This window comes from Astyanax mexicanus, chromosome 1, assembly GCF_023375975.1.
Source record: "Astyanax mexicanus isolate ESR-SI-001 chromosome 1, AstMex3_surface, whole genome shotgun sequence".
Lineage (NCBI taxonomy): Eukaryota > Metazoa > Chordata > Actinopteri > Characiformes > Acestrorhamphidae > Astyanax > Astyanax mexicanus.
The window spans coordinates 69,663,998-69,679,776 of NC_064408.1; the positions used below are offsets into that span (position 1 = coordinate 69,663,998).

Consider the following 15,779-nt stretch of genomic DNA (forward strand, 5'->3'; position numbering starts at 1 on the left):
AACAGACTTATCATGTCAAGTGAAATATCATTTGCATAATAATTTGGAACAAAGTGTAAATATATTACATTTGTTGTTAATAAACCTAAGGAGTTATGCAGCATAAACATGACAAATTATACCAATTAAAATTGGTCACCGAAAATTGTAAGCTCTCACCCCAAGCAGGTTGCGAGGCACATAGCCCTCATTGTCATTAAGTCTTGCCCACCACCACTCTGTCTCATTGTCATCTTTCCTGCGGAGGATGGTAATGGTGTCTCCCTCCTGGAAGGAAAGTTCGTCGGCACTCTGCCCCTCATACTCCCACAGAGCGTACACAACTCCCTTATTCATCACACCCAGCTTCTCCTGCACGCCTGCAAACACACATAAAATCACATCAGCTTGTATTAAAACTGTGTGCAGAAAAACCCTGATCTTATGTTCCTTATACAACTAGTCCAACTGAAGCTGAAGCCACTTAGGGTGTGTTTATACTTGTAGTTCTGTTGTCTTGGTCCAGACCAAGAAATTTAAATGATCAATTATTATATTCAGTCTTTTTTCATACAATATTTCCAATAAATTTGCAACAAAATCAAATTAGGTGGACATGGTGACCTATGCCACGTGTATGGAAAGGCTGTGAGTAAAAAATCTGCACAAGAAGGTTCCAGTATCATTTATCCAGTAATTGTATCGTCATCAGTATTGAACCACTTGTTGAACCACCGATTTTTAATAAACTACTGCATCAGAAGTTAAAGTACAGAAACATATTCCACAACAAAGCCAGTTCAAATAATTGAGCAGTAGGGTAAGACAGAAGTAGAGAGACAGAAACTGGTACCATAGAGGAACTGTGAACACTGGATGTATCCCTCCTCCATCTCCTCGCACTTGTCCGCTGCTGTCTCCACATCACTGATAGTGGTGGCAAAGATGGCAGCTCCAGATTCTACCAACATCTTGCAAAGATGGACACTGTTGCAGGAGGCAGCGCAGTGCAAGGGGGTCCTGGAAACAAACAAAAACACGCTCACAATGAAGTGCTCGTTAAATGAATACAGAAATTACAGGATTGTGGTGGTCAAAAGGTCTGTAATGCATTTAATGCGTTTACTCACCAGCCATCACTATCTGCTGCATTAACATTAACTCCAAAATCAAGCAGGAACTTGACAATGTGGTGGTGTCCAGCACACACGGCATTGTGTAGGGGTGTGATGCCCTCATCATTGGGGGTGCTCGGGTTGTCCACCTGCAAACAATCAATTTTTAGATTAATACTCAACACTTACCAAAATGGGCTTCTTATTCACGATAAGACAGATTTCATTGCATTTCAATGTAAAGTAGGTGTACTAAATATGACAGTAGACTCTGGATATATTGTGGATATGATCAGTGCTTAAAAACACAGACCAATTGCTAATTTTATTAAAAACTGTAGTCATGTTTTAATTGAATGAAGAACAGCACGTTTTGAATTAAAATCACTGTACGTAAGTATGTGACAATACCAGTCTTTAACAATCTGCTGCTACAATACTGTGATAAGTATTAATCATCATTAAAATGTCTTTAAATATTGTGCTATAATATTTTACACATTTCACCGCACTCTGCGACTGTGAATAGATGGCAACAGAATCCCTTGGCTTGGTTTTCATGTGAAAGAGAGTATGTTCCATCCTGCTCTCATATTTGTACCTCGTAAATGATCCTCTGCACCAGGTCAAACTCTCCCTCCAGTGAGGCGTCCAGGAGCAGAGCCAGGGGGTTGAACTTTACTCTGTAGCCGTGGCCCGTCCTCTCAGAGTCAGGCTTCTTAAGGTTAGTGCGCTTTTCCTGGAGACAAGACACACAACATTTTAATCATGTATTCACCAATACTAGCAATGACATACTCAGTGGCAAATAACATTGTATGACAAATTAGCATCTGTTTTCATCCACCAGTCTTTGTGTAATTGTGTTTTAAATATATATTTTATTATTATCATCATCATTATCTATCATGATCATCAACTGAAAATCATAGCAGCTTCATGTTTTTTAATAAGCTTTAATACAAGTGTAAGTGAAATGTGCTTTCTATGATAAGCTTCTGACAGGCAAGTGTATCTCTCAAAAAATGACAGCAAAGGGAAACCCAACTATCATTCCACTGTGTTATAGAACCAACAACAATACTCCAAACTGTATCAGGACAATTTTGATGATTTTGGGAATTAGTATGTTCTTTAAACATGAAACAATAACATCATGGTCCTCATTTATAAAGTTAATCTAAAAATAAAATGCTTTCGCAACATATCCTGCAGAAACTGGCATTTATAAACTTATATTTGCTCTGAAAATTATTGTACATTTAGGCAAAACACTGCAGACAGAGCAGGAATTAGTGGCATCATGTGGTAAAACAGTGAATTGCAAGTAAATGCGCAAACAATCCTCACACAGCTGATAACGCTTAAACAAAAAATGTAAGAATTTCAAAGAAAGAAGATGAAGACAGATAAATTTTTGTTTGTGTAAATGAATTTACAATTATTATTTTTTGTACGGTTCAATGCTATTATATATATATATATATATATATATATATATATATATATATATATATATATATATATATATATATATTCAATTTATTTGTAGTATTATTTGTACACTATTTTATTTATATTATCTATTTTGTTTTATCTCACACTTTTAAAGTCTTTTGAAAAGGTGCTATATAAATAAAGCTTATTGTTATTTTTTTCTTTTTTTTATTATTACAACAAACAGTCAAGCTCAATAATTAAGATAGCAAAGCTTTAGGGGCTTCTCATTCTCCAAATTCCTCTTTTCTGCCTTCTTTTATCCATTATTTCACTTGAAAATAAATAGAGAAGCCGGCACCTACATATTTATAAGGTAATTTGTATGCACCATTCATGGAAAATGTCAGATTTATAAAGGATAATATCAGGTGTAAACAGGCCCCTAGAGTAATCCCACCATGCTTAGTGAACAACCACTGACGTAACCACTGTCTTTTAAATGACACATTCATAAGGGAATGACAGTGTATATATGCATGCATGTGTGTACTGCAGATGCTCACTGTAGGCTGAGATGATGGTGAGGTTGCTGCCTCTTGTGGTGAGCTGGCCTCAGGCACAGGGCTGGGCAGGGTAGCAGAGGACTCTGCAGGGTTGTTGTTGTTGTCATCGTCCTCTGATGGCTCCAGTGCTGGTGGGAGTAGTGTTTCAGGTTCTGGCTGGATGGGTTGGTTATCGTTTGCATCAATCTGAGGTAGGGCGTCGGGGGGCGTCCCCTCAGTCCCGGTGAGAGGTGTGACTGGTGATTCTGAGGGTGGGTTTCCATTGTCTGCGTCAGACGGCGCCTCACCTGCAGCTCCTGCTGGCTGGTAGAACGGAGTCGCTCCTCCACTTCCTGCGACTCCTACAACTCCTCCCTCAATTCCACCAGCCAGGGTGTTGAAGCGCTGATAGAGGAGCTTCTGGATGTTGGGCCCGCTCGGACCCTCAGGCTCTGTGATGGAGCTGCGCTTTTTGAGTGGTCTTGGAGCGTTGGCCAGCTTCTTGCGTAGTGCCTCCAGCTCTGCATCGCTTTGGTAGCGCATGGGCGAGTGGACCATGGGGGTGAGTTTGGTCGGGCTGAGCGGCCGGGGGATGTGGTCCACCATGGGAGGAGGCACCTCTGGGAGACCTACCATCTGGCCCTCAAGATCCAGGTCACCGTCTGCCATGTCCCCTACAGCACCAATCAGCCCCGGGAAAGCCCCAGAGCCTGAGAAGGGCAAGGGAGAGGGAGGAGTGGAGCTGGAGTGGAGGACTGGTTTTCCATACACTGCAAACCAGAAGAAATCACAAATTACTGGTTAAGAAACCACAACATTTACCAAAACATCAAAATAAAAAGCTAATATATTTTTACATTTTATTCATTTATTTTTACAAATACAAACATTATAAAACAATGGTTAGAATTATTTCAGAAAATTACTGAACTATTTATCTCTATGTGTACATAAACTATCTGAGAAGAATATTAGCATTTTTGCGTTATGACCAGTTACTGACTCAAGAGGGTGCACAAAACTCTGGAACAGGAATGAAATAGGCAGTTCTGAGTTTATAATCCTGGTTTTCACTGACATTGTTTCTAAACAAACAAAAAAATCATACTCACTCATTTTACCAGCTTTTACAGCAGGCTTGTTTCCAAATGGATAGTTCTTGGGCACCCCCTGCAGGTACATGTGATAAATGGAGCTGGAGTTCATGGTGGCTGGGCCTTTCCTGGGCGACTGTGGTCTAGAGCCCTTGTCTGGGATAAATGGACGCACAGCCACAGCCAGAGGAGGGTCAGGTCTTTCTCCTGGTGGAAAAAGGGGCGAGCTGGGCTGGAAGGTAGGGCTGGGTGGGACTGAGATTCTCTGCTGGATCTGCTGTGAGGAAGAACCGGTGGAGGAACCTACGCGGGGCCAGGCTGGAGGAGGCGGTGGGTTGGTACCTGGGGGGTTGGTCGGATGGCCTGGCACAGGGCGTAAGGGGACATCCTTGCGGCGGTCCAATGAGCTGGTAGAGCCAGAGTTAGCGGAGGAGAGGGGATGAGAACTGGTGTGGGCTCCATATGGAGGAGGCTGGGGCTTACAAGGAGGAGGAGCAGAGCCCAGTTTGTTTAGGTCTGGAATCTAAAAAAAAACGAAACAGCAAATAGGTCATACTTTTATCTTGTAAAAAGAAAAAGCAACTACAGAAAGATACACAAATTTCAAAATAATGTGAACTCTTAAAACTTTATCAGTATAAACTTGTTTTCTTTGCGTGTTTTGAGGTCTGAATGTTCTGCATCTTTTTGGACCATTTCTCCCTTTTTTGGAATTTGGGAGAAAGTATCATAGTTTATAGAACAAAACAACAATGTTCATTTTACTTACATATGCCTTTAAATAGCAAAATCAGAGAAACTGATTCAGAAACTGAAGTGTTCTCTTGATTTATGAAGTGTTCTCAACGATTAATCACAAGCATCCATTCCAACTTTAATGACACACACAGATGAAGCTCCTGTCTACTTCAACTGCTAGTATCAATTTTAAATCAAAAGTTCCAGGGTTGAGAAAACGTGCAGAACAAAAACCTTGTCGTAGGTGGAAAGTTTCCTCTTTAATAGTGTGAGAAAGTAAGGAACAATAAAGGTACAAAATAGATGCTTGTCCAACCTTATCAGCTGGGGTGCCAGCCGGAGAAACGGTTTTGCTTGAGGGGTCTCCCACTGACTCCTTCCAGTCTGGCGGCTTGAGTGATGCATTGCCTTTGCTGAGGGTGGGCCACCCAGATTCATTAGCTGAACAAGAAAAAAGGAGACATATAAGAAAAAAGGAACAAAACACTCTTTACTCACTGGGGTAGTATTTTATTCTATGTATCTGCTGGAATATTAGTTGAACAGCACAGATGCAGGATATTATATGCTTCACACAATTCCTAAAAGGGACATTAACTGGCATAGAGCTTATGGCCATTCAGAAGCAGGGTAATGTTTTTGGCAGGAGATGCATTGTGGCTAAACTGTAACAGTATTTAGATCAATAAACAGATAAAACTGATTTAACTGTTCTGGCACAATGAAAACAGCAATTTTCAGACAGGTAGAAGCATTTAATATATTGTTTAAAAAATGTGCTTTATGAAGATGCTGACTTCAAAATGAATGCATGTTTTTGAATGAATCTTAAATATCTTCTCACTCTCTATATGGTGAAATTTACAAAGGCATAGAACTACAATGTCCACATGCATATAGACAATTCCAACATTTTTTCTGCATTTAAATTAATAATAAAGTCTTCCAAACTATGAAGAAAAACATGTTTTATTTCTAGATTCTTCCAAGTAGGTACCGCTTGCTTAGATGACAGTTTTACACATTTTGGCTTTTTCTCAGTCAGCTTTATGAGGTAGAGTCACCTGGAATGGCTTCTGATAAACAGCTTTACTGAACTGAAGACTGAAAAGCCCTATCTGAGTATCGGTAATGTTCTAATCAATATTATGGTAAGAACTACTTAACTACTCAACAAAAAATATTACTTTAAGGACTTAAGGTCAGTTAATATAAAAAATTCAAGACCTTTGGAATTATTCCCAAGTTAAGTCACAAGGACCATCAAAAACATTATGATGAAACTAGCTCTCCTCAGGATAATCAGATAAGAGCCATATAAATGCTTCACAGAGTATTCTGGCTTGTTTAACACTTCATGATCATGATTCATTGTGTGTTCCTTCATAGTCTAGATGACTTCAGTATTAATTTTATTTTTTAATCAAAGCCGGTATTTTTCAGTATATTTTAGTTGATTTATTTTAAGAATCTAATTTCTTTTCTAAAAGCTGAGGAAGGAAAATCTCCAGACAAAGCCTTTGTACAGTTAATAGGGGGAGGTTCTGAGGCTGATTCTGTACGTTATGGAATGAGGTTGTTAAATTGGTCGCTCTATGTTATGAGATGTCAGTAAGAGAAACCAAAGGTCAAAGTCATAGAGGAAGCACTGCTGATTGCTTTATTGATCAGGAGGCTGAGAGGACCTTGTGAACCTTATCAGGGTAGAGTTTCACAAAGAAAAGGAAGAGCATACAGTTAGGAAACCAGTCAGGAATAGGATCTTCTCATTCATACTGATTAAAAAAAAAATCCACGCACACAAACACAGGATCAGCAGAGAGCTGCTATGATTAAACCTGACAACTCACTGAAGTCTGTCTGCTATATTTTCACATTCCATGACTTAAAATCACTCTCTTATGTTTGCACTGGTATATGACAGCTCAGTGTTGCTCATGGAATGGACATGAAAACACTGCACAGACCAACATTCAAGCCGAAAACACAAAAGCTTGAAGTGCAAAGTAATGGATCGGTTTGATTTGTAACATCACTATTACTACTATCCTCTATTTTGGTGCCAGTTATCTAATCAGGTTTATCTTCTATAGGCTTATAAGATCCTCAGAGGGTCATTGTTTGGGATAGATACAGTATTTTCTGCACTATAAGGCGCACCTAAAATACTTAAATTTTCCCAAAAATTGTCAGTGCGCTTTTTAATCCAGTGTGTCCTATGTATGAATTTTACCAGCAAAGTAAAGCCACTCCACTGAAGTACAGCTTTATACAGGAGTTTCAATTTAGTTCTCCAGCACAGAGACTGGAGTAGCATAAGCTGCTAGCATTAGCCATTTCCCCGTTCAGAGGTGAGTATTATCAGCCAATACCCTGCTGCTAACTCTGGCTATCACTCCTGGAACAGCATTAGCCTTACCAGCTAACTGCACTAAGAACTAGCTCTTTAGCCATACAGAGGTGAGTTTTATCAGCCTGTAGCCTGCTGCTAACCCCGGCTGGCACTGCTGGAGCAGCATTAGCATTAGCTGCTAACCGTGCTAACTCTTTCATTGTTCAGAGGTGAGTATATCATGATTATATATATAGCCTTAGTGCTGGAGAAATTCGGGAAGCTAAACTTACTTTAAATAAACAGAAGTGCTTTACTCAAATTAACTGCTTTCAGGAGACAAATCTGTGTAGATTTACATCCAGCACTTGTTTGACTTTAAAAGGAGTTTTTTTTTTTACTACAGTTTTGATTACTTAACTTAAAAACTCCTTATAATGTCTCGTAAAATGCGCCTTATAATCCGGGTGCGCCTTATAGTTAAAAAAAATACATTAAGTAATGCAGCTATTATACTACTGCTTTGATCCTGTCCAATACTCTAGATAAGGTTCAGAGGCCATCCCTCCAGCCCTCCATCAGCGACCTTCCCACTCACGAGAGGCTCCGTCCGGCCCCGCTGTGGAGGAGGTGGTGGCAGGGGCCCCGGGGCCCGGGCCAGACTCTGAAGGGGACGACGGGAGTGGATCCACTATGATGTCTAAATCAGAGACCTTCCAGGGTCCGGGAGGTTTTCTCACTCCATCTGAACATCACCCCCACCCCATCACCCACACAGAAAGCACAACAGCACAATATAGACAGGTACAGCCAAGAAAGGAGAAAGAGAGAGAGAGAGACTCAGACACACACACACAGCACACCGTAGAGATCACACAAGAGGTTAGAACAGAATAGAAAGAAAAAAAAAATTTAAATCATAAAACAGTAAAAAAGAAGTATGGAGGCTGAGGTGGGAGGAGTGGGACACATGCTTAGGTGTAAAAATAAAACTCTCCTCTGCATTCCCACTGGAAAAGATTACGGTACTAAAGAAACAAATACTATGGTTTAAAAATTAACTACGGTATGTGACTCAATCTCTTATCAGCACAAGGTCTCCCTCTGCTGGACACACAAGCTCATGGCATGTTTGCTTATCTATAATGACTTCAATGTTCAAAGCGTGTGCTAAATAGGAGTACCCTCATATTGCAACCCATTTTTAAAAGGTTTTACATTAACCAATGACAGAACAATCACATGCATATGCAGACAGGCCCAAACTGAAGGGCTACAATACAGACACAGTACACTGCTATTTATCCCTGAATAAATAGTCTGGGTTTGACATGCTAGAAAAGCATGAAACAAGAAACAACACAGTGACTGACCTGATTTGGATTGAGCATTGTTAGCTGGTGTGTTCACGCCCAGTGTCTGAGGTTTGAGGGGGTCTGGGGGAACCATGTAGCCACTTTCTGGGCGTGTTGGCACAGGCACCTGGATGTAGGGTCCGACTGCTGCCACTCGGCCTGTACTGCCTGGAGCGGGTTGAGGGGAAGGAGGGCCATTTGCTCGATTTAACTGTAGAAATGCAAAAAAGAGAGTGAGTAAAAATATGGGAATAAACGGTTGAAAGAACACTTTGCACTAGATGGAATTTAGTTGGAATTTAACTACAAAGATTTGACTGCATTCAGACTACAAGAAGAATAGTGAGGTCTGATAATCAGTTCTAAATCACAAATTGCACTAAAATATCTCATCCCAAATGTACCCAGTCATTCCAGAGAATACAGTTAATTTCCACAGTTTAATGCAGGCTTATGTTATTCTTTCTGATGCTTTAAGCTTAATGTACAGCTGATCCTGCTCCTGAAATATACAGCTCTGGAAAAAATTAAGAGACTACTTCAGTTTTTGAATCAGTTTCTCTGATTTTGCTATGTATAGGTATATGGGTGTTTGAGTAAAATGAACATTGTTGTTTTATTCTATAAACTACATTTCCACATAAACATTTCTCCCAAATTCCAAATAAAAATATTGTCATTTAGACCATTTATTTGCAAAAAATGAGAAATGGCTGAAATAATAAAAAAGGATGCAGAGCTTTCAGACCACAAATATTGCAAAGAAAACAAGTTCATATTCATAAAGTTTTAAGAGTTCAGAAATCAATTTGCTGGAATAACCAAATGGCATGTTCTCCTTCACCAGTCTTACACACTGCTTTTGCATAACTTTGTTACAGAGGTTTTCAGTTTGGCAAAATCAAAGGAACTCTTTTTCAAGTATTTTTTTTTTTCAGAGCTATTTTTTTTTTTTTTTTATGATGTTTAATTTTGATGTTGGCATTTACTGTTTTATTTGGGCAACTGTACTCAAACAAAAAGGAGAATAGAGAAAGAGAAAAAAAATGACAGAAATGACCAAAATCATATTTTAAAGGTCACCTTCCGCGAAAATCCGATTTTTCTTGTTTTTTGTGGAATACAGTAGGTCTCTCCGAGTTGAATGTGTACACCTGCACATTAAACTGTTTTGCAGCCCCCATTGTCTGCAGGAGCTAAGCAAAGAAATCCCCCCTCCCCCCCTCCGAAAAACGGGTGAATTTTGAATTATCTTTCTGCCTACGTAGGCAGAAACTCACAGACCAGCCCACCTTGGCTCGAGAAACTCCCAGAGGCGGAGCTGAAGCGACGCAACATCACCGCTCATCAGTTAGGAGGTGGGAGGCAGTGAGCGGCAGAGCGGTGGAGGGGCGTCGCAGTGCTCCTAGCCATTCAGAGGAGAGATATTTGCATGCTGTTTGCATGTATGAATATTCATGAGCAAAGCTGGAATCCGGTCATTTTGGACACACCCCTAAAACAGTCCATTAAAAAAGAGCTATACAGAGACACCTGAGCACTTTTTTTTTTACAAAAACGGCTCACATGTCATTCATTCATACTAGAGACCACAACTAGACATTTTAAAATGAAAGAAAAAACGACGGAAGGTGAGCTTTAAGTATATTCAATAGAACAGTTGCTTCTTACATTGTTTTTTTTTTTTTTTTTCATTCACAATGTCAGCTCTGTACTAACTCTGCACACGTCATGGTGGATTATTTTTAAGCTCACAAAAACACTGAGTGTGCGTGTGTGCGTGCATGCATGTGGTGCATTCCTGGCCTTACAGGCAGGTTCTCTTTTTGACGTGCCTCAGCTTTTTTCTTATAGAGGCGTTCCCGGAGCTCACTGATGCGTTTGTCCATCAGCGTCACCTCCATGTTGCGCTTGTTCAGCAGCTCCTTCTGCTGCTGCAGCTTACTGTTCTGCTCCTGGTTCAGCTTGTTACGGATCTGACACACACATACACAAACAAACAACACCATCAACACGTACCCATTAACAAAGTAATAGCTCTAAACACATCTGCTGCACAGCTGACTCAGGCACTGAAGTCGTAATCATTGAGGGAAACCTGGAGCAACTACCAGGGGCACTAGGTTTGTTACATAAGAGCAGTGCGAATTAGGAAGAGTGTACATTTCTGGACTGATCATCTCTTTAAGCAGTGTCTTTAAGAAACAACACACTTTATGTCTGTGTATTTAACTGCAGTGTGCATGCAGGGGTATGTGGGTGTGTCCTGCAGACCTGCAGTTCCTGGTAGAGTTTGCGAAGCTCCAGGGCAGCAGTGCCGGTGACATGGCCCCCCAGGGTCTGCAGGCCATTGAGCTTGCCCCTTCTTAGGTCGTCCAGCTGCTGGCTGAGCTGATCCACCCTCAGCACGGCCGCCTGCAGCTCAGCCTGCTTCTCCTGGAACAGCCCGCTGATGTGCTCGATCTCTGCAGCTGGTACCAAAACATACAAAAGCATATAAACACACTTACACAGAGAATATAGCCTGCAGCTACTCTAAACTCACTCACAGCAGTTCAAATTCTATGGCAGGGCCATAAAAATAAAAATCTCATGCAGAGCTTACACAAGGCAGAAAGGATGATATTGTGTTCTGCACTCTACTTGTTGCTAGGCTACAGGTCCAAAATTATGCAAGGAAAACAACGCTAACAACATGCCCTTCAGAGCATTTCTTCAAGTCTGCCACCTCAGATGGTTAACATGGGACTGGTGTAATTAAAAGAATGATTTATCGAGCTTGTAGCTCCATTGCAAAGCTAATGAAGTAAACTTCAGACACAACAAGTCCTGGATCATCAACTGCATTACATTACAGGGGAGATCATAAGAATGAGAAACTCCATGGTAATTCTAGCCTCTTAAAACAAAAACAAAAACAAAAACAGCAGGAATAAAGATTTATAGCTTTGCAGATCTGAGGAATCTCAGGACTTCAGCTCAGCAAGCTTGACTAACCATAAACTATTCAAATGGATGGTAACTGAAGACCAGGAGTGACCTATATTCCCATACTTTAAAGATGACTGTCATTTAGAGCTCACGTCTTATGCCCACACACTTCACAACTGAGCTTTGGCCTGAGTGTGATCCCATATGGAGCAGAGCGTGTGGGTGAGTTCGCCCATCTGGGACTGCATGCTGTTATTATTATTCACTGCAATAATCCAGACTTAGTCTAACAAGAATTCATTCAGTTTTCACTTAAAGACTGTGTGGGGAGGGGGTGTGTGTGCAATGCATATATACATATTCATATACATATAAGTATGTATACATAAGTATTTTATACATTGTAAAGTAATTTTAAAAGACAAAAAGTGTTTGTCCTCCACAATCCCCTGACCTTAACCCAACTGAGATGGTGATTTGAGGTGATTTGGGATGAGCTGGAGCTTCACAGACTAAAGGAAAACAACAAGTATTGTTCAGCACCTCCAGAAACTCCTTCAAGATGCTGAGAAAACTATTGCAGTTCAGGAAGACACTGAGATTAAAATACCAAGAGTGTGCAGATCTGTCCTCAAAGCTACATGTGGTATAAAACATGAAAGGAAAGAAAACGTAGTAAATAAGAAAAGATGATATATATATATATATATATATATATATATATATATATATATATATATATATATATATATATATATATATATATATATACACTATTGTTTACAGTTGTCTAGTTAATGACTTTTTATAATCTTATATTGAATAATAGAGTTTTCAATGTAGATTGATGTTATAGTTAAATTATGCAGATGTTTTCGGACATACAAAAAAACTCCTAAACAGTGAAAATAGTAAGGTAACAGTACCCTGTAGCAGTTTCCAATGGCTATAGTGTGCCTTCCACAGTTACCTGTGTAGAGAATCTGAAAGCTACATACACAGGTTGCCGTTGATAACTTTGCTGTAGTCCACTTGGCCCCTCATGGCTCGGATCTTTTTGAGTTTTGCTTCCTGGCTCTCCACTCTGTCCTTTAGCCTCTGCAGTTTCTCAGTCTCAGACACAGCCTGCTGCTGCCGCCGTTCCTGCTGCTTAAGGTATCGCAAACGCTGTTCCTATAAAAAACACATAGAAAAAAAGAGTTAGCATTAAAGGGCCTGTATCCTACATTTCAGTGTACATTACATACAATTCAAAAAAGAGACCACTTCAGTTTCTCTGATTTAGATTTTTATAGGTTTATGTTTGAGTAAAAAGAACATTGTTGTTTTATTCTATAGACAACATTTCTTCCAAATTCCAAATAAAAATATTGTCATTTAGAGCATTTATTTGCAGAAAAGGAGAAATGGTTGAAATAAAAAAAGATGCAAATTTTTCAGACCTCTAATAATGCAAAGAAAACAAGTTCATGTTTAGGAAGTTTTAAAAGTTCAGAAATCAATATTCGGTGGAATAAACCTGGTTTTTATGCATTTTGCATGTTTTAAGTGGTTATTTTTTCCAGAGCTATATATGAAACGTTAGCAGTGTTAACTAAATTATATGCAACTTTTCTTTAAAGCAACATTATGCAGCAACTTCAAAAACATGCCGATCCTCCACTTACTTTAATAGAGAGAGTATTGTGCTCAACATTTGTACCAACTACATTAACTTTACCCTTCTTTCACCTTCTGAGACGGGTCTATGTCTTTCAGCTTGTCCAGGAATGCATGTGCAAAATGTGCCTTTTACTGGTGGATCAAAGCATAAATTATACTTTGTGTGTAAGGGGAAACTAAGAGATAACAATAACAATTATTGATGATAATTGTTGTGATTATTATTTTTATAGCAATAAGCATACGCAGTTGCACGTAAAAAATCTATCGTTGCAGCTTAACAATCCCACCACACTACCAATCCACCCACCCACACACACACACACCCACGATAAATTCTCTCATCTCTCATCCGGGCTGATGTTAAGAGAGTATAAAGCTCTCACTGAGCTCTAAGTGCATGATAAGCGAGTGGAGCACAGGCTCTTTAAGCCTGGGGCAGCTGTAACGCCATCACGGAACAGGGTACACTGAGGACATCGCATCATCATCCTCCTCCTCAACATCATCATCATCATCTCACACTGCATACGCCTCAGTCACTATTAAAGGCAATGCACAGACTTCTTTCTTCTACAGATCTTCTTCAGAAGACAGTGGGACACCCAAGTGATTCTGCTTAGAGATGAGGGGGGGGGGGGGGGGTGTCACAGACATGCAAGAAAAGATAATGAATGAAACCCTGAGGCTTTTTTCTTTCTTTCTTTTTTTTTTCTCTCTCTAACAAAACACAGACACACGTGATCTAAAACAGTGTGCTTGAAGTAAGTGAGTGTGAGTGGCAGAGCTAAATATAGCTCCGCAGCGGTGGCCTCTCAGTGACTGGAAGCTCAGTGCCATCATAGCACTTCTAACCACTGGCTATACTCAGCTCTCCATTATCCCTTTCTGGAAAACAGCCACTCTCCATCTGCAGCTGCTCTGACAACAGATCGCAAAACAGATCCGTTAATCATTCTCAGAGAGCTCCGGCTAAGACCGGACTGATCCTCGAAAAGAATTTGTGAGCAAATCAACACATATTTAGCAGCTCCAGATTCCTCACTCCGCTCTTTGTTCTTGTGATTAGGAGCTATTTGGCTTGAGCTGGTGCGAAATGCCTGCCGCAGCATACTGGACATACTAAGGCAGCGGTGCTACATTAATGGCATTGTGTGGGCTCTGGCTGAGACTCCTGCACTACACTGCAGTTCTCGCCACTAATATCACTACAGCAGTAAACAGATGAGCTCATCACCTCAGCACACACTGCTGTAAACACCCACTCAGAAGTACTATTAAAAGCCCACAGCTGACCTCACACACTTAACCCTCTATGTGGCATGGTGTTGCCCCGAGGCAACAAAACACTTTTTCGGTTTTTATTATTACACTGTCCGTTTCATTTTTTAAATATTTGTTTTTAAATATAATGCCACAAAATAAATGGCTCTGTCCATCGAATATCTAAAAAAGCATAATTACCTATTTTATTGTTTTAAATGTTTTGAAAGCAATGTGATTATTTTGGTGCCTCAGGGTAACATTATGCAGTTAAACCACTCTTGTTAGGGGAATTCTGCCAACATATATATTTTTTAATGGTTTAATTTAAAATTATTTTACTAATAAATTATGTATATGCACTTGAATATGTAAACAAGTATAATTAGCTATTTGAAGATAAGTTTTGTAAAGCAATGTTTTTATTTTGTTGCCTCAAGGCAACCTTATGCAAATGGCAGTATTTTTTCTCCAAAAAACAAACAAACAAAAAGCATGCTCAGTTCATATAGACCCATGTTATGCCTTCATAACTTCACTGACATTAAAAATGTTTAGGCATCCTCAGTGAAAATTATGTTACTTTAAATATCTAAGCGAGTAAATGGATGGCTTGATTTCTAAAACGTTATACGTGTTAAAGATAAATAATTTCCTTAATAATTTAAGCAAGATTATATTTTATTTCCATCTTTTACAGTTCCAACATAACAAAAAAAAGGAAAGGACCACAGCAAAAATTTCATCTTGCAAGTTTACTATCTAATAATACCCTATTTGGATTTGCTGAGTAATACAAACTAAGCACATTTTACCTTTGTCATCAACATTAAACAGTATTTAGACATTTTGACTCAATTCTCTTTACACTCCTCATTAAAGTGCACCCCCAGTGTGAACAGACTAGATGAGATTTTACTATCCCATATAAAAAAGCTCCAGGAGACTGTGATCAGTTTAAAAGAACTGCAAAGGTTTTACAACACGGCAAAATCAATATTTTATACTTTCCTATAACATCCCTATCAGAAAATACAAATACAATACATTACTGTACAAATCACCCCTGGAAATAATTGCATACAGATGCCAACTTGTGTAGCAGGTGCATAACTGGAATCACATTTTTTGTATATCTTGTATAAAAACACTGAAGTTACATCAGAGTCAGCAAAATGTTCTGAAAGGTCTTTTCTGCATTCAGACATTAGATGTGTACAAACAGTTATCTCAAAGCTTTCATGGTCTTTAGAAATAACTGACAGAATGTTGACACATTTGTCAATGTGCAGGGCTCAGACAACACATGCTGATTCAGACACAGTAAA

General features: G+C 39.5%; 1 protein-coding gene across 6 annotated transcripts in view; it reads right to left on the reverse strand.

Annotated features, from left to right (window-relative positions):
• Positions 1–15,779, reverse strand: part of ppp1r13bb (protein phosphatase 1, regulatory subunit 13Bb) — a 63,995-nt gene that overhangs the window by 2,060 nt on the left and 46,156 nt on the right. For 3 of the 6 annotated variants that reach the window (XM_007230920.4, XM_007230923.4, XM_022663980.2), the window contains 12 exons: positions 12,525–12,699; positions 10,870–11,066; positions 10,407–10,571; positions 8,614–8,806; positions 7,839–7,985; positions 5,225–5,349; positions 4,189–4,693; positions 3,098–3,846; positions 1,696–1,833; positions 1,110–1,243; positions 833–999; positions 160–359 (listed from right to left, as the gene is read on the reverse strand). In XM_007230920.4, coding sequence (XP_007230982.3) covers positions 160–359; positions 833–999; positions 1,110–1,243; positions 1,696–1,833; positions 3,098–3,846; positions 4,189–4,693; positions 5,225–5,349; positions 7,839–7,985; positions 8,614–8,806; positions 10,407–10,571; positions 10,870–11,066; positions 12,525–12,699 — 2,895 coding nt within the window. The remainder of the gene's footprint in view (positions 1–159; positions 360–832; positions 1,000–1,109; positions 1,244–1,695; positions 1,834–3,097; positions 3,847–4,188; positions 4,694–5,224; positions 5,350–7,838; positions 7,986–8,613; positions 8,807–10,406; positions 10,572–10,869; positions 11,067–12,524; positions 12,700–15,779) is intronic. The other 3 variants (XM_049482200.1, XM_007230918.4, XM_049482202.1) reach the window with 2 other exon arrangements.